The sequence below is a fragment of the Zalophus californianus genome, chromosome 9 (assembly GCF_009762305.2).
Source record: "Zalophus californianus isolate mZalCal1 chromosome 9, mZalCal1.pri.v2, whole genome shotgun sequence".
Classification (NCBI taxonomy): Eukaryota; Metazoa; Chordata; class Mammalia; order Carnivora; family Otariidae; genus Zalophus; species Zalophus californianus.
In genome coordinates, this window is record NC_045603.1 from 75,776,686 (window position 1) to 75,800,526 (window position 23,841).

Here is a 23,841-nt window from a genome sequence, read left to right on the forward strand (position 1 = left end):
ATTATTTTTATGATAATACTAAGATAAATATATTTGCTTTTTCCATTTTCATCCTTTCATGAGTGTATGGTGGAGTTTTCCAGAGCCTACATGTGATATTGCAACAGATTGACAACAGAAACAGAATCCATGTGTCTTCTATTAAGCCAGAGATTAAAAAGATTTCCAAAACTTTAAAACAATGCCATTCTACTCACTAATTTATCTTTGGGAAATATAGTTACATTTTTCTTTTTTTTAATTTACCTATTTGACAGAGATGGAGCACAAGCAGGGGGAGTGGGAGAGGGAGAAGCAGGCTCCCCACTGGGCAGAGAGTTCGATGCAGGGCTCGATCCTGGGACCCCAGGATCATGACCTGAGCCAAAGGCAGACACTTAACGACAGAGCCACCCAGGTGCCTTAGTTACCCAGGCACCCTAGTTACCTTTAAAATATATATTATTTAGGGGCGCCTGGGTGGCTCCGCCATTAAGCGTCTGCCTTCGGCTCGGGTCATGATCCTGGGGTCCTGGGATTGAGCCCTGCATTGAGCTCCCTGCCCAGTGGGGAGCCTGCTTCTCCCTCTCCCACTCCCCCTGCTTATGTTCCCTCTCTCTCTGTCAAATAAATAAATAAAATCTTTTAAATAAATAAAAATTCAAAATAAAATATATATTATTTATGTTCATATGTAATGAGTTACTATTATTTTTAGATGAACGAATAAATATTTTTAAATTTTTATAATTTCTAATACATTAAATATTTTTTAAAGATTTTATTTATTTTATTTGCGATAGAGAGAGAGTGAGAACACAAGAGGGGGGCAGAGGGAAAAGCAGGCTCCCCACTAAGCAGGGAGCCCGATGTGGGGCTCAATCCCAGGACCCTGGGATCATGACCCAAGCCAAAGGCAGATGCTTAGCCAACTGAGCCACCCAGGTGCCCCTCTAATACATTAAATATTGATTGATATTACCTACCTAAACAAAAGTTATTTGAGGTCCTCAATAATTTTTATAATGTATGGGGGTTCCAAGACCAACAAGTATGAGAATCATTGCCCTAGAAAGTTATATAATACTTGGCAGAACTTCTTCTAGTATGACTTTGAGAGGATACATGCCATAATTTTGCTTTATTTTCAAATTGCAGATTATCCTTAACAGAAAAAAAGTTGTTAAATGAAATAGAAAAAAATAAATTCAATTTATTTTCACTATAAAAAGTAAAAACTAATAAAAAATGGTGTCTAGACCCTGAATAGCCAAAGCAATCTTGAGAAAGAAGAAAAGTTGGAGGCATCACATTGCCTGATTTCAAACTATATTACAAAGCTGGAGTGATCAAAAGTTAGTTAACGACAAGAAAGCCAAGAATACAAAATGGGGAAAGAATAGTCTCTTCAATAAATGGTGTTGGGAAAACTGGACAGCCACATGCCAAAGAATGAAAATGGACCACTATCTTACACCACATACAAAAATAAACTCAAAATGGGTTAAAGACTTGAACATAAGACCCGAAATGACAAAACTCCTAGAAGAAAACACAAGGGATAAGCTCCTTGACATCAGTCTTGGAAGTTAATTTTTTGATTTGACATCAAAAGTATAGGCAAGAAAAGCAAAAATAAATAGGTGGGACTACATCAAATGAAAAAGCTTCTGTACAGCAAAGGAAACCATCAACAAAATGAAAAGGCATACTATAGAATGGGATAATATATTTGTAAATCATATGTCTGATAAGGGGTTAATACCTAAAATATGTAAGAATTCATACAACTCAATAGCAAAAAACCAAACGGTTCCATTAAAAAATGGGCAGAGGATCTGATAGATGTTTTTCCAAAGAAGACATACAAATTGCCAGCAGGTACATGAAAAGGGGCTCAACATCACTAATTATCAGGGAAATGTTAATCAAAACCACAAAGAGCTGTCCCCTCACATATGTTAGGATGGCTTTTATCAAAGACAACAGATACCAAGTGCTGGCAAGGATGTGGAGGAAAGGGGACCCTTGTGCACTGCTGTTGAGCATGGAAATTGGTGCAGCCACTAAGGAAAACAATATGAAGTTTTCTCAAAAAATTCAAAATAGAACTACCATATAATCCAGCAATTCCACTTCTAGGTATTTATCCAAAGAAAATGAAGTCACTATCTCAGAAAGATGTCTGTATTCCCATGTTCACTGCAGATATAAGAGCCAAGATATGGAAGCAATCTAAGTGCCCATCAACAGACAAATGGATAAAGATATATACGCACGTGCGCACACACACACACTGGAATATTGTTCACCATATAAAAGAAGGAAATACTGCCATTCATGACACCATGGATGGATCTTGAGGGTGTTATGCTAAGTGAAATAAGTCAGAGAAAGTTGAATAAGACAAATACTATATCATATCACTTATATGTAGAAACAAAAACCAAACCCAAACAAGAACAATAACCCAAACCCAAACTCATAGATACAGAGAACACACTGGTGGTTGCCAGAGGCAGGGGGGTAGGGGGAGTGGGGAGTGAAACCATACAAACTTCAGTTATAAGATAAATAAGTTCTAGGGATAAGTGTTCTCCATGGTGACTACAGTTAACAATACTGTATTGTAGTTTGAAAGCTGCTAAGAGAGTAGATCTCAAAAATTCTCACAAGAAAATCTCAAAAGTGCTCATCACAGGAAAAGATTCTGTAACTTATGTGGTGATGGATGTTAACTAAACTTACTGTGGTAATCGTTCTGCAATATATACATACACCAAATCATTATGTCGTATGCCTAAAACTAATACAATGTTCTATGACAATTATATCTCACTTAGAAAATAATAATAAAGAAATAACAGTAAAAGTAAAGAAGTCTTCTAAAACACATATAATAAATATACAGCATGGAGGAAGAAAAAAACACCAACATTGACAAACGCTAACTGTGATAGTGCTGAGAGCAAAATGGAGTCACTCATGTCAAGCGGGGGCCTGTTTCATGCAGTGACACAAGCAGCTGAGGGGCCTACAGCTACCAGATATGGCTGAGACCAGCACCAGCTGACAACACCCCAGAATGGATAACCAGCAGAAGCAAGAGAAGGCCTGCAGGGGCCTAAGATGGTTAAATCCCATTAAAGAGGGAGGATTTTTGCAGCAAATTATCAGACTCCTCAGACACTGACCCCTCTATGTCGGAGCACTTCAAGAAGGCAGCTGTTGCCAAAGGCTCTGCCGATTTATCTCCAAACAGAGCTGAGATCCTTCACTGCTCAAACATAACAAGCCTAAGAGCCGAGAGCTGAGGGGACTAGACCGAGGCTTTACCTCAGCTGCGCCCCCACAGACTAACATCGGGTTTGGCGCGTTAACTTCCTACTCCATGTTCTAACTTGTTTGTTGTGTGACTCATCTTGAGCTTTGCTTTCCATTGTGCCGTGGAAGAAGTCAACTTAAACATGTGGTGAAATGTCAAGGAGTTTCGACTCCTGGACCTGCTTTATAATTGTGTTAACCTTGCTTTAAGATCGAATCAAGCTGACATTGTAGAAAGACAGAGCTCGCGTGTGTGTGTTCATAGCGTGCTCAGGACAGATGGGAAGTACAGGGTGCCTCGTGTGTGGAGGACTGGAGACACCAGAGAAGTTCCTGAGCATCTGAGATCTGGGGAAAGCCTTCCTAAAGAAATTAGCAGCTGGTACCTGAAGAATGTGAAGAAGTTAGCCAGAAATATGTGGGATTTGAGGGGAGGCAGTTTCAGATAGAAGCAACAGCATGAGCAAAGCTTCCCCTACTGGAACAAATGAAGGAAGTCAAGTATGAATAGAGAGAGAGAATGCCTATGTGTATAGAAGTTGGGTGGCAGTGAAGCGGGAAATCAAGGTTTTTGTCTCATGGAGTCAAAGAATGAATCTTGCGGACAAAGGAGAGTGAGTAAAGTGATACAATTTTTATTAAGCAAGCGTACACAAAGAAAAGCTCTCAGGAGTGAGGGGTCCGGACAGGGTTGCCACTGAGGGCTTTTAGGGTTGGTTTTTTATTGAAGGCTAATCAGGGAACTTAAATCCTTTTAACATCTCTATTGCTAGCACCATTGAGTAAGGACTAGTGATAACACCTTTAATGGCTTACTTCCTTTTTAGGGTCGGGTAACTCTTGGTTGGTCACAAGTAGCTGTTATAACAAGACTCCACCTCTGACACCTAGGGCAGGGCAGTCTGGTTTGTTCCCTTATCTCTGGTTTCCTTACACATCCCTATTTTTGTGATTTTTGTGAGCCTGACCCCATGGTTTTCTACCCATCTCTCCCTACCTGTCGCTTACTCAGCAGGATGGGAAGGGACAGTGTGAGGAAGTAAGAGATGAGATTGGAACATAAAGAGGGGCTATATCAACTACAGCCTTGTAAGCAAAAGTAAGGGATTTCAGCTGTATCCTAAAAGTCTTTGAAGTTTTAAGAAATGGAGTGACGATACAGAAGGTAGGAAGACCAACTAGGATGGGGGAATGTGAATTGAAGTAATGTAGAACTAACAAAATTCTCATTTTTGCTAAGTTTACTGGGTTGATAGAGAACAGGGCAAATTCAGCTACACAGCATATCTTGAGTCTGCCTGAGCATTTCTAGACGAGATAGAGAAATAGGCTGAATCAGCTAGTGTAGATTCTGAAGAAAGACTGTCCAGGTTCAAATCCCAGCTCTACCACTTCATGGTTTTATGAAGTTGGACTTACTTAAGACCATGAGAATAACTCACCTCATAGACTGTCATGAATATTAAATGAGAGAATACTTGTAAAGCCCTAGAATGATACATAGCACATAATTAGAGCTCTGTGTACCTGCTAGTATAATTTCAAGAAAATTCATACACTTACATTTATTATGCTGTATATCAGTTTCTTCAAATACCGCTTTCTCTGGAAGGTGAATAGGTTTCATGGTCACATAAGTTTTAACAATACTGGAAGAAGAAAACAGAAAAAAAAAGATACCTAATTGAAATCTGATATCACACATGGCTTTCTGTGGGTTGTGGTCATGACTTAGTAGGCCACCCTACTATAAGACTCCAATACTTCCTGAATTGGTCTACCTCATTTAAAAAAAAAAAAATGGCTACAATGTTATTCCATTTTATGGAGATGACACAGGTTTGTTTTTTCTTTTTTTCAAATCCACTCTCCTAGTTGTGGACATTTATTTATTGCCTCTACTTTTTCTACGGTACAAGCAAGCAGTGACATGGTGACTATGTATGTGTACACAGACAATATACATATATGTACATTTGTATACATACATACAGATAGCTCTACATTTATTCTATCATTTTTATAGGGAGGGGTTTTTGACTCCAGCTTTCTATGCAAAGCAAACTGATCAAGGAAAACTTAAAATGCAGGGGAAAGGTGTCAAAAGTTACCTAGCCATTCATTTATGTAAAATGCCCAGTAGTGTAGCCTTCCCTGGAGGCTAGCAAGAGGGAAAAATATTCCTTTGTTTCCACCACTCACCCTTACGCCAAGACAGTCGCCCAGGCAACAGAAATAATGCTACCCTAACTAACCCCACAGGCAAGTGGAAGAAAACAGCTCCAAGTTCAGTGATTCTCCACAGGAATCAGACTGCCCCCTAGAGGTCAGTTTGGAAATTTCTGAAAGTCTTTGTCTCAATCAATGGGATCTGCGAGTGGAGGACTTGTATGGGCACTACTGTCATTTAGTAAGTAGGGAGTAGGGACACAACAATGTGCAGAATAATCTCATAATGCAAAATTGTTCCTCAGCATAGCTGTCTAGTCCCTCCACACATTTATAGAGGTTAAAAACCTGCTCATAATTATCTGAGCTTAAACCTTTGTTTTACATATAAACACAATATTTTTGTATGATTTTGCTAGACACTGAATTTTCCAGGAATACAACCGTTGTGTAAATCTAGAAAACACTAGTTTACTTGGCCCAGGATTTTGCTGAGTTACTTACGATTTTGGAAGATCATTTCTTTGAAGCCACCTCTGGTTATAGTATTTGAGTTGGTGATACATCAAAGTGGCTCAGAACAAGTATCCCCAAAATGTGCCAAAATTTTGGCATGTGTACTATTTTAAGCTGAACACGACGGAGACCCTGCAGCCTTAAGAAAAACCTTTGCCCTCCTTTAACTACCTAGAAGAATCTAAATCAGGAAACTTTCCCCCAATAAGAGTTATTACCAGAGAAAAATTTTAGCTGAGTGTCCCATCTGTATGGCAGGGCACACATCTAATTAACAAACATCTGCTCTTCTTATTGCCTGTGAATTGCCCTTCCGCCTTTGAAGCCCCAGGCCCCATCCCCCCATTCCTTAGCTTAGATTGTCCTATACACATCATTTTACCTCTTTGTCTTTGAACCTCTTGTATATGTGGAGTTCTCACGTGCAAAATTAAATTTGATTTCCTCCTGTTAATCTGTCTCACGTCAATTTCATTCTTAGGCCAGCCAGAAGAAACTTTGAAAGGTAGAGGAATAGTGTTCTTCAAAAAATATCATAATTGTTTCTAAATGCATTTGTGTCCATTAGTTTCTCATTTTTCTTTCTTTCTTTCTTTCTTTTTAAGATTTTATTTATTTGAGATAGAGAGAGAGAGAGCATGAGAGGGGGAAGGGTCAGAGAGAGAAGCAGACTCCCTGCTGAGCAGGGAGCCTGAGGCGGGACTTGATCCTGGGACTCCAGGATCATGACCTGAGCTGAAGGCAGTCACTTAACCAACTGAGCCACCCAGGCAGCCCAGTTTCTCATTTTTCTACCTAGAGGCCCACGCACCTCACTATTCATTATGCCTTCTAGTGTGACCATACCAAACATTTACCTATTAACTATATGTTATTTTTATAATAATTTTTTACCACTCTTGTATGTTTCGATTTGAGCATTAATTTTTAAAAATTGTACATATAAGTAGGTGTTCAGTAAAAATGATGTTACAACATATTTATTACTGAAAGGAGGCAGATAAGAAGACATTTTACAATAATGAGCAAAGCACCCTAGCTCCCCAATGCCTGACACATCTCTATCAAAATAGAACTTTCTTTTTTCTTTTTTTCTTCAAGTTTTTATTTAAATTCCAGTTAGTTAATATACAGTGTAATAGCAGTTTCAGGTGTAGAATTTAGTGATTCATCACTTACATACAATACCCAGTGCTCACCCCAACACCTGCCCTCCTTAATACACATCACCTATTTAACCCATCCCCTCCCCCCCAACTTCCCCTCCAGTAACCCTCAGTCTGTTCTCTAGAGTTAAGAGTCTGTTTCCCTGGTTTGCCTCTCTTCCCCACCCCACCGTCTGTTCATTTCTTTTGTTTCTTAAATTCCACATATGAAAGAAATCATATGGTATTTGTCTTTCTCTGAGTTATTTTGCTTAGCACAATACTCTCTAGCTCTATCCATGTCATTGCAAATGACAAGATTTCTTTTTTTTTATGGCTGAGTAATATTCTGTTGTATATATACACCACCTCTTTTTTATCCATTCATCAGTTGATGGATATTTGGGCTATTTCCATAATTTGGCTATGGTAGATAATGTTGCTATAAATATTGGGGTGCATGCATCCTTTTGAATTAGTATTTTTGTTTTGTTTTGTTTTGTTTTGTTTTTAGAGAGGGAGCGAGATGGGGGAAGGGGCAGAAGGGGAGGGAGAGAGAGAATCTTAAACAGGCTCCCCAGCCAGTGCTGAGTCTGACGTGGGGCTCCATCTCACAACCATCTCACATCTCATGACCTGAGCAGAATCAAGAGTAGGATGCTTAACCAACTGAGCCATGCAGGCGCCCCAGTATTTTTTTATTCTTTGGGTAAACACCCAGTAATGCTATTGCTGGATCATAGAGTATTTCTATTCATAACTTTTTGGGGAAACTCCATACTGTTTTCTAGAGAGCCTGCACCAGCTTGCATTCCCACCAACAGTGTAAGAGGGTTCCCCTTTCTCTGCATCCTTGCCAACATCTGTTGTTTCCTGTGTTGTTAATTTTAGCCATTCTGACTGGTGTGAGGGATATCTCATTGTGGTTTTGATTTGTATTTCCTTGATAATGAGTGATGTTGAGCATCTTTTCATGTGTCTCTTAGCCATCTGTATGTCTTCTCGGAAAAATGTCAATTCATGTCTTCTGTCCATTTTTTTTAACTGGATAATTTGTTTTTTGGGTGTTAACTTTGATAAGTTCTTTATATATTTTGGATACTAACCCTTTTCAGATATGTCATTTGCAAATATTGTAAGTTGCCTTTTAGTTTTGTTGATTGTTTCTTTTGCTGTGCAGAAGCTTTTTATCTTGATGAAGTCCCAATAGTTCATTTTTGCTTTTGCTTTCCTTGCCCCAGGAGACATATTTAGTAAGAAGGTGCTATGGCCAATATCAAAAAGGTTACTGCCTGTGTTCTCCTCTAGGATGTTGATGGTTTTCTCTCTCACATTTAGGTCTTTCATTCATTTTGAATTTATTTTTGTGTGTGGTATAAGAAAGTGGTCCAGTTTCATTCTTCTGCATGTTGCTGTACAGTTTTCCCAACACCATTTGTTGAAGAAACTCTTTTTTCCATTGGATATTCTTTCCCGCTTTGTTGAAGATTAGTTGACCATATAGCTGTGGATCCATTTCTGGGTTTTCTTTTTTCTTTTTTTCCCCTATCTTTAAAGATTTTATTTATTTATTTGAGAGAGAGAGGGAGACCAACACGGTGCTCGATCCCAGGACCCAGGGATCATGACCTGAGCTGAAGGCAGACACTCAACTGGCTGAGCCATCCAGGCGCCCTGGGTTTTCTATTCTGTTCCATTGATCTATGCATCTGTTTTTATGCCAGTACCATACTGTCTTGATGACTACAGCTTTGCAATATAAGTTGAAGTCCAGAATTGTGACACCTCCAGCTTTGCTTTTCTTTTTCAAGATTGCTTTGGCCATTTGGAGTCTTCTGTGGTTCCATACAAATTTTAGGATTGTTTGTTTTAACTTTGTGAAAAATGTTGGTGATATTTTGATAGGGATTGCATAATGTGTAGATTGCTTTGGGTAGTATAGACATTTTAAAAATATTTGTTCTTCCAATCCATGAGCATGGAATGTTTTTCCATTTCTTTGTGTCTTCCTCAATTTCTTTCATCAGTGTTTTATAGTTTTCAGAGTACAGATCTCTTACCTCTTTGATTGGTTTATTCCTAGGTATCTTACGGTTTTTGGTGCAGTTGTAAATGGGATCGATTCCTTGATTTCTCTTTCTGCTACTTTATTATCGGTGTATAGAAACACAACATATTTCTGTATGTTGATTTTGTATCCAGTGAATTTGCTGAATTTGTGTATCGGTTCTAGCGATTTTTTGGTGGAGTTCTTTGGCTTTTCTATATACAGTCTCATGTCATCTGCAAATAGTGAGAGTTTGACTTCTTCCTTGCTGATTTGGATGCCGTTTATTTCTTTCTGTTGTCTGATTGCTGAGGCTAGGACTTCCACTACTATGTTAAATAACAGTGGTGAGAGTGGACATCCCTGTCTTGTTCCTGACCATAGAAGCAAAGCTCTCAGTTTCTCCCCACTGAGGATAATATTAGCTGTGGGTTTTTCATATATGAAATGAAAATTATGTTGAGGTATGTTCTCTCTATCCCTACTTTGTTGAGGATTTTTTATCATGAATAGATATTGTACTTTGTCAAATGCTTTTTCTGCATCTATTGAGAGGATTGTATGGTTCTTATCCTTTCTTTTATTAATGTGATGTATCACATTGATTGATTTGCAAATATTGTACTGCCCGTGCAGCCCAGGAATAAATCCCACTTGATCATGGTGAATGATTCTTTTAATGTACTATTGGATTTGCTAGTTTTTTGTTGAGAATTTTTGCATCCTTGGTCATCAGGAATATTAGCCTGTAGTTCTCTTTTTTAGTGGAGTCTTTATCTGGTTTTAGAATCAGGAATGCTAGCCTCATAGAATGAGTTTGGAAATTTTCCTTCCATTTCTATTTTTTGGAAAAGTTTGAAAAGAATAGGTATTAACTCTTTTAAATGTTTGGTAGAATTCCCCTGGGAAGACATCTGGCCCTGGAGTTGTGTTTGTTGGGAGATTTTTTTTTTTAAGATTTTATTTATTTATTTGAGAGAGAGAGAGAGCATGAGCAGGGGGAGGGGCAGAGGGAGAAGCAGACTCCCTGATGAGCAGGGAGCCTGACTCGGGGCTCAATCCCAGGACCCCAGGATCATGACCTGAGCCAAAGATAGATACTTAACTGACTGAGCCACCCAGGTACCCCTGTTGGGAGATTTTTGATTACTGATAAAATTTCTTTGCTGGTTATCAGTCTGTTCAAGTTTTCTACTTTTTCCTGTTTCAGTTTTGGTAGTTTATATAGTTCCAGGAATTTATCCATTTCTTCCAGATTGCCTGATTTTTTGGCATATAATTTTTTATAATATTATCTTATAATTGTTTGTATTTCTGTGGTGTTGATTGTCATCTCCTCTCATTTTTTATTTTATTTATTTGGGTCCTTTCTCTTTTCCTTTGTGTTTTTTTTTCTTTTTTTAAGATTTTATTATTTCAGAGAAAGAGAGAGAGCATGAGTACGGGGAGGCAAGGGAGAGGGACAAGCAGACTCCCTGCTGAGCTGGGAACCTGACATGGTGCTTGAATCCAGGACCCTGAGATCATGACCTGAGCCAAAATCAGATGCTCAACTGACTGAGCCACCAAAGCACCCACCTTTCTTTTTTCTTTTTGATAAATCTGGCTAGGGGTTTATCAATTTTATTAATTTTTTAAAAGAACCTGCTCCTACTTTCATTGATCTGTTTATTGTTTTTTAAATTTCTATATCATTTATTTCTGCTCTAATCTTTATTATTTTCTTCCTTCTGATGGCTTTAGGCTTCATTTGTTGTTCTTTCTCTAGCTCCTTTAGGTGTAAGTGTAGGCTGTTCATTGGAGACTTTTCTTACCTCTTTAAGTAGGCCTGTACTGCTATGTACTTCCCTCTTAGGACCACTTTTGCTGCCTCTCAAAGGTTTTGGACTGTTGTGTTTTCATTTTCATTTGTTTCCTTGTATTTTTTTTAAGATTTTTTTTTTATTCATTTGGCAGAAAGAGACACAGCGAGAGAGGCAACACAAGCAGGGGGAGTGGGAAAGGGAGAAGCAGGCCTCCTGCTGAGCAGAGAGCCTGATGTGGGGCTCCATCCCAGGATCCTGGGATCATGACCTAAGCCAAAGGCAGACGCTTAACAACTAAGCCACCTAGGTGCTCATTTCCTTGATTTTTTAATTTCTTCTTTGATTTCCTAGTATACCCATTCATTCTTTAGTAGCATGTTCTTTTTTTAAAGATTTTACTTATTTATTTGAGAGAGAGAGAGAGAGCACAAGCCGGGGGAAGGGGCAGAAGGAGAGGGAGAAGCAGACTCCCTGCTGAGCAGGGAGCCTGATGCTGAGCTTCATCCCAGGATCCTGGGATCATGGCCTGAGCCAAAGGCAGATACTTAACCAGCTGAGCCTCTCAGGCACCCCTTTAGTAGCATGTGTTTAACCTCCATGTATTTGTGGTCTTTCCAAATTTTTTCTTGTGGTTGACTTCAAGTTTTATAACATTGTGGTTAGAAACTATGCATGATATGATCTCAGTCTTTTTGTAATTGTAGAGGCCTGATTTGTGACCTAGTGTGGGATTTATTCTGGAGAATGTCCCATGTGCACTTGAAAAGAATTTGTATTCTGTTGCTTTAGGATGAAATGCTCTGAATATATCTGTTAAGTCCATCTGGTGCAGTGTGTCATTCAAAACCATTGTTTCTTTGTTGATTTTCTGTTTAGATGATCTGTCCATTGATGTAAGGGGGGTGTTATAGTCCCCTATTATTGTATTATTATCAATGAGTTCCTTTATGTTTGTTATTAATTGTTTTGTATATTTCGGTGCTCCCATATCAGGGCATAAATATTTACAATTCTTAGATCTTCTTGTTGGCTAGACCTCTTTATTATGACATCGTGCCCTTCTTCATCTCTTGTTAGAGTCTTTGGTTTAAAATCTAGTTTGTCTGATATAAATATTGCTACTCCAACTTTTCTTTTGACTTTCTTTTGCATGATAAATGTTTCTCCAACCCCTTACTTTAAATCTGCAGCTGTCTTTAGGTGTAAAATGAGTCTCTTATAGGCAGCATATAGATGGGTGTTGTTTTTTTATCCATTCTGACACCCTGTGTCTTTTGATTGGGGTGTTTAGTCCATTTCATTCTGAGTAATTATTGAGAGATATGTATTTAGTGACATTTTATTATTGTTTTGTCATTGTTTCTGGAGATTTTCTCTGTTCTTCTCTAGTCTTTGCCACTTTTAGTCTTCCTTTCTGAGTCAAAGAGTCCCCTTTAATATTTCTTGCAGGGATGGTTTAGTGGTCATGAACTTCTTTAGTTTTTGTTTGTCTGGGGAACTCTTTATCTCTCCTTCTATTCTAAATGGTAGCCTTGATGGATAAAGTATCTTAGCTGCAGATTTTTCCCATTTAGCATGTGGAATATATCATGCCATTCTCTTCTGGCTTGCCAAGTTTCTGCAGCTAGCCTTATGGGTCTTCTTTTGTAAGTTAGGGACTTCTTTTGTCTTGCTGCCTTTAGGATTTTTTTCTTTATCACCATATTTTGCAAATTTAACTACAATATGTCTTGGTATTGGCTTGCTTTTGTTGATTTTGATGGGAGTTGTCTGTGCCTCCTAGATTTGGATGTCTGTTTCCTTCCCCAGATTAGGGAAGTTTTCAGCTATTATTTCCTCAAATAAACCTTCTGCCCCCTTTTCTCTCTCTTCTTCTGGGACTCCTATGATATGAATGCTATTATGTTTGATGGAGTCACTAAGTTCCTTAAGTCTATTCTCATGAGCCATTGTTCTTTCTCTCTTTTGTTCAGCTTCATTATTTTCCATTATTCTAGCGTCTATATTACTTATTCATTCCTCTGATTCTTCCGTCCTTGTGGTCATTACATCTGGACAGTTTTGAATCTCAGTTACTGTGTTTTTCATTTCTGCCCAATTGTTTTTTAGCTCTTTGATCTCTGTGGTAAGGGTCTCCCTGGTGTCTTCCATGCTTTTCTCGAGCGATGTGACTGTGCTTTAAATTCTCCATCAGGCATATTATTTATATCTGTTTTGAGTAGATCTCTGGCTGTGACCTTTTCTTATTCTTTCTTTTGGGATAAATTCCTCTGTCTTGGCATTTTGTCTAGGTCTGTGTCTTCTCTGTGTTAGAAAATCCTGTTATATTTCCTGTTCCTGAGAGAGCAGGACTTGGTATAAGCAGGTTAGGCAGCCAGTGTTAGCTCTGTGCTGTTTACTGAAGTTTATTTATGCTGAAGGGCAGTGGAGGGAAATGGTACCAGCCAGATCCTTTGTCCCTGCAGTGGGAAGTCTGTGCTTACTGCTCTCAGTGAAGCCCTCCCAGAAGAGTGAATAATTTCCCTTTGTGCTTCCCAGGTGTTTTTCAGATCTCTGTTTTCATGCTGTCTCCAGGTTGCTTGCCTGCCTGAAGCTGCACAGTGTACTTTGGGCTCTATCAGAGCCAAGCCTGCTGACTTTTATAACTCCAAACTTTAGAGATGTGCTATGGTGGGGGCCTGCATTGGTCTTCTGGGGGAGGGTCTCACTGTGTTGGGAGCAATGCAGGTCTGACTGAGAAGGGCAGTCACACCAGAGCACAGAGGTATGGGATTTGGAGCAAAGCAGGCTAGACAGCCAGTGTCTGGGTTACCTGCCCTCAGCAGGTGCCTATGCTGAGGGCTGAGGGAGGGAAATGGTGCCTGCTGGCTCTTTTGTCCCCAGAGAGGCGACTCTGTGAATGCCACCTCTCACAGATGCACTCCAAGAAGAGTGAACAGTTTCTGCCCATGCGTGTTAGGTGATCCTCAGATTGTACCCTTTGCCCTGGGGTTGCTTGCCTGCCTTGTAACCAGGAGTAGGGCCACACTCTCAGAGCTCTACCCCAGCCAAGCCCGCAGACCTTTAAGACAGTTGCAAGAAGTCACAAAAATCAGCCCCTCTCATTTTCCCAGCCTAATGGCTTTAGGGAAGTGTTCTTGTGTGTATCCCTATGTGCTCCACTCTTTCACCTTTCACTGTGACCAGGGTTCCTTCCCTCAGTAGCACCCGCAATCTGTTTCTTCTACAAACTACATCTCCATGCTTCCTACCTTCCTCCATGTGGTCTCTTCTCTCCCTCTAGTTGTGCAGCTTGTTCTGTCAGTCCTCATGTCAATTTCTTGGGTATTCAGAATGATCTATTTGAGGGATGGGGAGAGCCTCGGGTCCTCCTACCATGCTGTTATCTTAGCTTCCCCAAATAGGACTTTAATTTTACTTTCCCATACTCAAAAGGCCCAATGAAGTAGCTTTCTAAAATAAATGACATCCCAAAGTCCTCTAGCAACCATTAACTGTATCTCATTTCTTTTTTCCCCCCTGCCTACAGGCATCACATATCTAGGACATCTTTCTCAGACTTGACTCAGACTTCACCTTTTAGAGAAAACCTCTTTACTGTTACACATTTGACTTCCTCACTAAACTGTGAAAGTGACAGGGCTAGGTTCGATTCATTGCAGTGTCTGACACATAATATGTGTTTGATAAACATCAGTTAGATTAAAACTTAGGAAATTTGGAGTTTCCAGGCTGGTGAATATGTGGAGATTCAGGGAGAGTGGTACACTCAGAGAACATGGCAGCCCTGCACACTTTCCCATATACCTTGCCTTGTGCATCTCTTCCATCTGGCTGTTTCTGAGTTATACCCTTTCACAATATACTGGTGATCTAAAACATTAAAGACTACATGGACACAAATATTTGCTTAAGAATGAGTAAAGAAAACAACATGAGACAAAAAGAAAACAAAGGAGCTGGTGGAGCTAAGTATATAAATTAAGATAAAAGTTAATGCTATTGCTGAACACATTTTGATTACCCAGATAAAAGTGACACTGTAAAAAGCAATAACCTGGGGAAGAGGCTTGTGAAAAGTACATTGATTACAAAAGAGATGTATAAGATGACTGAAGGAAAAATGAGAGAAATCAAAAGTACACCATGGAATACTTAGGGATGATTAGGGTAAATTTAAGAAAGCATACCAAATGAAGTATTAAAGATAATATCAAATATGAAAGAAAATGTTACTGAAATGAAGACATGGGTGTGCAGATGGGTAGTCTCATTATACTCCAAGAAAATGAAATTAACAACTACAACAATATATATCATGATGTGGTCAATTAAACTGCACAGTAAAAATGCAAAATTCAGGTGCCTGGGTGGCTCAGTTGGTTAAGTGACTGCCTCTGGCTCAGGTCATGATCCCGGGGTCCTGGGATCGAGTCCCACATTGGGCTCTCCCTGCTCTGTGGGGAGCCTGCTTCTCCCTTTCCTTTCCCTCTGCCTACCACTCCCCTGTTTGTGCTGTCTGTCAAATAAATAAAATCTTAAAAAATAAAATAAAAATGCAAAATTTTATACTTTAAGAAATGTTGCAGTTCATTTAGAAGGATAAAAATAAATGCCCTCTGAATTACTTGTAATTAATAAAGCAACATAAGTGAAAATAAATATCGAGAACATTTTGAAGGGAAAAATAAAATAAAACAGGGAATTTGAACCAAAAGACCTATCTGAAGATAATGGAAACAGATAAACTATGTATCGAGGGTTCTCAAGTAGCTGTCAAGAAAATTATTCAAAGCTTGCAGATAAGGCAAAAAAGGTGAGTTGCACATCCTTTCTGTATCAGGTGAGAGCAAAGCCCACCCAAGAACTGACAAGGACAGGTTGCCAACAAACTTTTATCTGTAAAGGTCTAGGTAGTAAATATGTTCCGCTTCGTGGGCTTTAGCACTCTTGCTTGAGTACTCAGGTCTTTCACTGTAGCACAAAAGCAGTCAAAGACAATAAGGAATGACCTTGGCTGAGTTCCAGTAAAACTTTATTTATAAAATACATGGGCTTAAAATATGTTGCATTATTTGTTTCAGAAGTACAGATCTGTGATTCAACAGTCTTGCACAATTCACAGCGCTCACCGTAGCACATACCCTCCCCAATATCTATCACCCAAAAGAAAAAGAAGAAGATAACAGGAGAGGAAGAAAAGGGGAGTATGTCAGAGGGGGAGACGAACCATGAGAGATGATGGACTCTGAAAAACAAACTGAGGGTTCTAGAGGGGAGGGGGGTAGGGGGATGGGTTAGCCTGGTGATGGGTATTGAGGAGGGCACGTTCTGCATGGAGCACTGGGTGTTATGAACAAACAATGAATCATGGAACACTGCACCAAAAACTAATGATGTAATATATGGTGATTAACATAACAATAAAAAATTAAAAAAAAAATCGGAAAAAAAAAAAAATACATGGGCTAAGTTTGGCCAGAGGATCATAGCAATGTAAAGTTTATCCCATCATTACTATTGATTAAAGGTCCCAGAATTAGGACATTTGTTAAAAAATGAAACATGACCAAAATGGAGTCCCTTGTGTTAAAACCCACCAAACCTATACTACCTAACTGGCAACCTAATTGCAGTTTGAGCCTATCCCAAAAGTGGAATTTTATTTTATATTTTTTATCTTTTTAAAGATTTTATTTATTTATTTGACAGAGAGACACAGCAAGAGAGGGAACACAAGCAGGGGGAGTGGTAGAGGGAAAAGCATGCTTCCTGCTGAGCAGAGAGCCCAATGTGGGGCTTGATCCCAGGGCCCTGGGATCATGGCCTGAGCCAAAGTCAGATGCTTAATGACTGAGCCACCTAGGTGCCCCCTAAAAGTGGAATTTTAGACCAGTCTGGAAATTTCCGATCAGCACTAATGAGGTCATCTTCATGATAAGACCACGTGAAACAATCCCTTCTTTTCCTTCGCGAATAGCTTCCTTGCCCCACCCGCCTGCCTACAAAAACTTTCCATTTTGCATAATTTCTCAGAGCATCTCTCTACTTGCCTATCTATGAATGGCTGAGTAAAGCCAATTTGCTCTTCAAATTGATTCAATTAAATATCTGTTCTTTGAGGGCGCCTGGGTGGCTCAGTTGGTTAAGCGACTGCCTTCGGCTCAGGTCATGATCCTGGAGTCCCGGGATCGAGTCCCGCATCGGGCTCCCTGCTCTGCGGGGAGTCTGCTTCTCCCTCTGACCCTCTTCCCTCTCGTGCTCTCTGTCTCTCATTCTCTCTCTCTCTCAAATAAATAAAAAAATCTTAAAAAAAAAAAATAAATAAATAAATAAATAAATAAATATCTGTTCTTTGAGAGTTGTTAACTTGGCTCTTCCGGGGACGGCGTCCGTAGGCATTCAGAATGGTCCAGCGTTTGACCTACCATTGTAGGCTGTCCTATAATACAGCCTCTAACAAAACTAGGCTGTCCCGAACCCCTGGTAATAGAATTGTTTACCTTTATACCAAGAAGGTTGGGAAAGCACCAAAATCTGCATGTGGCGTGTGCCCAGGCCGACTTCGAGGAGTTCGTGCTGTGAGACCTAAAGTCCTTATGAGGTTGTCCAAAACAAAAAAACATGTCAGCAGGGTCTATGGTGGTTCCATGTGTGTTAAGTGTGTTCGTGACAGGATCAAGTGTGCTTTTCTTATCGAGGAGCAGAAAATCGTTGTGAAAGTGTTTAAGGCCCAAGCACAGAGTCAGAAAGCTAAATAAAAAAATGAAGCTTTTTTGAGTAATAAAAAAAAATCAGAAAGCTTGAAAAAAAAAGAGTTGTTAATTTGAAAATTTTTGTTTGGAAGAGATGCAAATAACTTTGTCAGTGGAACAGATAATTCCAAAGATTTATGGCCAACTGGTCATTTTATATCTCCTCCATCTTATCCTGTAAACATCCTTGCTTCTCAGATGCTCTTTGAATTGGCTCTAACATCTCGACTGGGTCCTTCATTACTGGATGAGTTAAGTAAAATCTTTGAAATGTGTCCATTTTATCTTTGCCAGAGAGTCATAATTTTACCTTTCTGAAAATTATACTTTCACATATATCATAAGGCTGCAAACAGTCACAGGTTTTTCCCACTATTACAGGGAAAGTGCTAGTGGTTGTGCACACTGCATTTCCTCAAGTTTTTTTTTTTTAAGATTTTATTTTTTGACAGAGAGAGACAGAGCGAGAGAGGGAACACAAGCAGGGGGAGTGGGAGAGGGAGAAGCGGGCTTCCCGTGGAGCAGGGAGCCCGATGTAGGACTCGATCCCAGGACCCTGGGATCATGACCTGAGCCCAAGGCAGACGCTTAATGACTGAGCCACCCAGGTGCCCCTGCATTTCCTCAAATTTTGAAGAGGTGGGTTAACACCGTAAAATAGAGGTGTAAATACCTGGTTCTAAACTTAAGTTTATTTCAAATCTTGGTGGACAGGTGGCTGTAAGAGCCAAAACAGGTATCTCATGAAACCTCTTCATACACTGCAATTAGGGTGAGGTTCCTATTAACAATAGTTAAAGTAAATCCGTATTTCAAATGGTGTTGATAATTTTGAATTTTTGACCCATTTCTTGTAAAATGTGCTAGATTCTTGTTTTTCTCCTTGCCAAGTAGCTGATGAAGATCTACTACTGTAGGAATATTTATCCGGGCTTCTATGGATTCCTGTTTGCTGGTACATGAAGTGCACATTAGTTATTTTTTAAACCAGCTGCTTCTCAATAGGATTCTTTTAAAGCCACTTGTCCATGTGTAAAGACAAGTTTAATTGAACCTAGATATTATCTACACTTAATCAGACACTCACAATCTGCAATGAGTTACTACACTCTGAAGGGGTTCAGAGAAGCAAGTTACCACTATGTGAAGCTTCTATTCTTCCCTGAGAAGGTAACATGTGACATAAATTCAGGGTGAGAAACCCAGTGTAGACTGGTATGTTAAATATCAGCACTGAGTTTGAATTCTTGCTTTTTTCATAAAAATAAAATGAAGCAGAAATTCTGTTGTTTTTTTTTTCTTTCTTCCTGCATCTCAGTGGTTTTTCTTGCATTCCCCTGCGGTACACAGAGCCCACTGGAGTCTGAGAAAAAGATGTCATTACTTTTCAAGTCTGAGGTTGGGCAGTCACTAAGTGGGTACCACCACTTGGTGGCAGCGGTGTCCCATGACTGTGGGATCCGTTTTGCAGGGATAAACATTTTCTAAAAGATTAAGTGTAAATAGTTAATGGCAAGCAGTGACAACAGGCACTCAGCCTGACACAGGCTGTTCTCATGACTGTTGACAACGTTGTAGTTTACCAGAGTCCTGTGCTTCTGGAAAGCGGTATGGTAAAGAACACCTCCCCGACCCTTTTGTTTTCCCCACGTCTCCCCCCATTCCTTTGTGTTCTAGGAAAGGGCTTACTCAAAGAGTCACCCTTCCCCCATTTGACTTATAAAAACCTCACTGTCCACTCTTTCTATGACTCCCAGAATTCTCACAGATCATGCCTCTGTTTGCCTGTGACCAGGCCAAATGCAGACCTCCCCCCACCACCTTTTCAGAACCTGATGACAGGAGCAGACATAGATCCTCCAGCTTCCCATTCTTTGATATAATTGATAAGCTAAGATTAAAACTATTTGTTCCCCCGAAACTGGCTAACCATAGAGAAAAATATTTCCTGTTCAGCTACCTGACTTATAAAACAACCCAACTCTAAATCATCCCCCCATAGTCTGTTTACCCCTCCCTACGTAAATCTAAGGCAAAACCTCCCTGCAGATGTACCCTGATCTTTGGATCTAGGTTGTTCTCCTTAACACAATAGCCCAAAGAAAAGCAATCTTCTTACTTATCTGGTTGGACACATCTGCCGATTCCTCTTTAAAAAAGCTTCACCCTTACCAAACCTAAGCCTGCCATCTGGCTGACAGATTACTCTTTACTCTGCACAACATCTCCTAGATAAATCTTCTCCCAAAGGAGATAAATGCCTCTTCATTTTTAATACTAAGATAAGGAAACTGAAGGGACACCATTTTAGAAAGACTCTATTTCTGCTGTTTCTCTAAGTCCCATTTACTCATGTTCTATACTTTGTATCTGAGTAAACCGAAGAAGTTATGTTCCCACTCCAAGGGGGGAAGAAAAAAGTTAATCATTCTCTGAGTTTCGTCCTAGGCCCCCAAACACCTGATGACATCTAAAAAGAACTGGATCCGGGCGCCTGGGTGGCTCAGTCGGTTAAGCCACTGCCTTCAGCTCAGGTCATGATCCTGGAGTCCCGGGATCGAGTCCCGCATCGGGCTCCCTGCTCAGCAGGGAGTCTGCTTCTCCCTCTGACCCTCCCCTCTCATGTTCTCTCTCTATCTCATTCTCTCTCTCAAATAAATAAATAAATCTTTAAAAAAAAATAAAAGAAAATAAAAAATAAAAAGAACTGGATCCTCGGGGTGCCTGGGTGGCTCAGTTGGTTAAGCGACTGCCTTCGGCTCAGGTCATGATCCTGGAGTCCTGGGATCGAGTCCCACATCGGGCTCCCTGCTCAGCAGGGAGTCTGCTTCTCCCTCTGACCCTCTTCCCTCTCGTGCTCTCTATCTCTCATTCTCTCTCTCTCTCTCAAATACATAAATAAAATCTTTAAAAAAATAAAAATTAAAAAAATAAAAATTAAAAAAATAAAAAGAACTGGATCCTAAATGTGTTTTAGGACATTCACTTAGAACAAACCTTGGTGGACACTGGCATCGATATCCCCTACCTTTTGTGATTTAGGGAATAACACCTAATGCTGACCTGACACTCACCTTTGCTTACACCCCATCCTAGATTCCTGAAGGAACTCATATCCTGGCCCCTTTCCAATATAAACCCCTCATCCCAAGCGACAGGAAAACTCACTTTTCTGTCTCTCAGACCCTCCATCTGCTATACTCTAACACTTACACTATTTAATAAACTCTGTTCTCACTTCCTCGTGGCTTGCATTTGATTTCTATCCCACACAAAGCCAAGGACTCCCTTGGCTGGTTCTGCAGGACCCCGCTCTGGGTTCTCAGACCTGGCCTGCCTATGTCAATACCCAAGCTTCATAGAACATATGCATCTCTCAGTATAATATTTCCAGCCAACATTTATATAGAAAACCTTCAATTACCTCTTAAACATAATAACAATATTTTTAACAAAATGAAATAGAGAAAAGTCTTTCATTCTAAATACTATTGATGTTTCTTTAGAGTTAGTTGTGGGTTGCATTCTGTGCCCCCCCCCCAAATATACTGAAGTCCTAATCCCTTGTACTTGTGAATATGACCTTATTTGGAAATAGGGTCTTTGCAGATGTAATTAAAATGTCCATTAAGATGAGGTCATACTCAGGTAGTATGGGCCCTTTGATCCAATATGACTGGTATCTTTATAAGAAAAGACAACAGAGATGACATACACAGGGACAATGTCAGGTGATAATGTAAGCAGTGATTGGAATGATGCTTTGGCAAGTCAAGGGACACCAAGATTATTGGCAACTCCAGAAGCTAACAGAAAAGCATGGAATAGATTCTTCCTTAGGGCCTTTGGAAAGAGCATGGCTCTGTTAACCCCTTTGATTTAGGTCTTCTGGCCTCCAGATTTGTGAAAGGATAAACTTCTGGGGTTTTCTAAGCCTTCCAATTATGGTGCTTGTTATAACAGGCCCTAGGAAGTAAATAGAGTCTTTGTTCAAGTTTTTGAAAATTGTGGAATCGATTGTCCAGAAAAGGGATACAGTATGGGTCCATTGGTGGTGTTACAGCAAAAACTGCACTGGACCAAGTTAAACTGGTGGAGGAGACTTTATCCGAGGCTACTGCAATAGGAGAGAGGCCAGCACAAAGTCTGAACTCAACTCCCCTGCAGCAGAGGGACCAGGGCTTTTCAAGGGCTGGGGTGACCTGCCGGAGGATGTCAGCGGGACGTCACAGGCCATCTGTATTTTGCTAACTGACTTTATCCAAAGAAAAAATAAATTTCTCTTATCTTTATAACATGAAATAGTTTTGTAACGTGGAGCAAGGAACTTGGAGTTGTCTCCTTCCCTCCTGTGGATGCTGACCGAGAGGGATGCTAGCTCCTTTGCTGAATAAATTTCAAAGAGATGGTCCCCAGGTTCTTGAGACTTCCCTGGGTTATAAAACTGACCAGAGGCTTTTTAATAGATTTAGATCTCAAAGGGGTAAAGAAAGAATTTTAAGTTTTCTAAAGTAAATATTCTAAGTAGGGAGCTCAGGGGCCTAGAGTCAGAAAGAAGCCTGTTTAAACTGAAGTCAAGCTGAAGTGAACATGAAACCATCTTGGTCAGCAGCCTTTGACTGTACAAAATCTGCTGTGTGTTACTGATTATATTATTTGGTGACAGAGAAAAAATATTTTAAGCATTTCACACCTAACAAGATAGTTTGGATTTTTAAACATTATATATAGGCATTTTACCACACTGTAGTTGCCTGTTTAAGAAACTGGTTGAGGGCTTAGGGTTGACATAATGTAAGTTTCCTACTTAAAATAAATGAGAAATAGCAGATTAGCATTTGCATGCAGAACAACTGGTTTTCAGTAACAGATTACTCATGGACAGCAGAAGATGACTACATCTCTCAATTATTTTTTTTAGACATTTTTTAATCCTAGAAGCCAAATTTCTTTGAAAGAACCACCTGTCTGACAGAGTGATTCAGTGCAGACCCCACCACATTCTAAATCCTAGAACAAAGGCCATATTTAATGAGCTTTCTCCCAGCATCCCCCACTTCTAGCTCCACTCTCATCAAGATCCAGGATAGATGGGCCATCAACTCAAAGATCAACAGCAGGACAGTCCCACTGGCACATTGCCTAGAAAGCTTGGGAGTGAATAACAAACATCTGTTCTAAAATCTACAACACATATCCAAGGAGGAGACAGCTGCTACACATATTCCCTCTACCCCAAGACAATGTTTTTTAAATTGCTGCTGGATACCAAGAATTAAAAAACAAAAACGTACACAATAGAATAGAAGATAAACAATGCATTAGGTGATGTGAGGCTAAGTATTAGTTCAGTCAGGTAGGTATGTATATGTGTAGGTATGTACATGTGTCCTCGGTCATAATCTAAGGTGCATTCCTTTGAGAACTGTTCTAGGAAGCTCCCAGTAGTACTTGAAAGAAAGGCAAAAGGGGTCAATTAATACTAAATGTCTTAGACATTGATAAGCTAGGATTTGAGATCTGGTCCCACTCTTCAATTCACCTGCCAATGGATATTACTGGTAGTCCAAATCACCCGAGGAATTTTCAGCTGTCCCAAGTTGGGCATTTGAAACCCCCAACTCATTGCATTACCACCATCCTCTGGTTTCTCTAACTTCTTGGCAAGCAGCCTCTTTCACTCGCTTCTGGTAGAGACCGGTAAGGAGCGAACTGGGCAGATAATTTTTTTTTTTTTAAATCATGTCAATAAATAGATAAGGACAAACAAAAATAATCTCAAGGGATGATAGAGAACATCTTAAATCAAGCTCCATCATTTTTACAAATGAGAAAAAGTTAATGCCACTGACATGAAATGATTTACTTGAAGTCACACAGCAACTGAGTGATAGATTTAGAGCAAGAACCTTGGTCTTCAAATTTCCCAACCCGGGTTCTCCCTGCTAACTCCATGCCTGCTGACAGAGAGGTGTGTGCACAGTACTCAGGTGTGGATATGTTGTCATTACACTTTACTTAAGAGTCTGCATACTGGAATGGTCTGGAACACAGCAAACAGTGGTGAATGTAGCTGACATTCTTTTCCATTCTTCTTCAAT

The 23,841-nt window shown here is 39.8% G+C and overlaps 1 protein-coding gene across 1 annotated transcript; it reads left to right on the forward strand.

Moving 5' to 3' along the window:
• Nucleotides 1–17,392: 17,392 nt before the first annotated feature.
• LOC113923018 (60S ribosomal protein L34-like) lies at nt 17,393–17,785 on the forward strand. Its single transcript, XM_035721941.1, has one exon. The coding sequence runs from the start codon at nt 17,393–17,395 to the stop codon at nt 17,744–17,746; it is 354 nt and encodes a 117-aa protein (XP_035577834.1). The 3' UTR covers nt 17,747–17,785.
• The last annotated feature ends 6,056 nt before the right edge of the window (nt 17,786–23,841 follow it).

Excerpts from the sequence above, each read along its gene's own strand:
- LOC113923018 (XM_035721941.1), top strand. The coding sequence starts at position 17,393 with ATGGTCCAGCGTTTGACCTACCATTGTAGGCTGTCCTATAATACAGCC.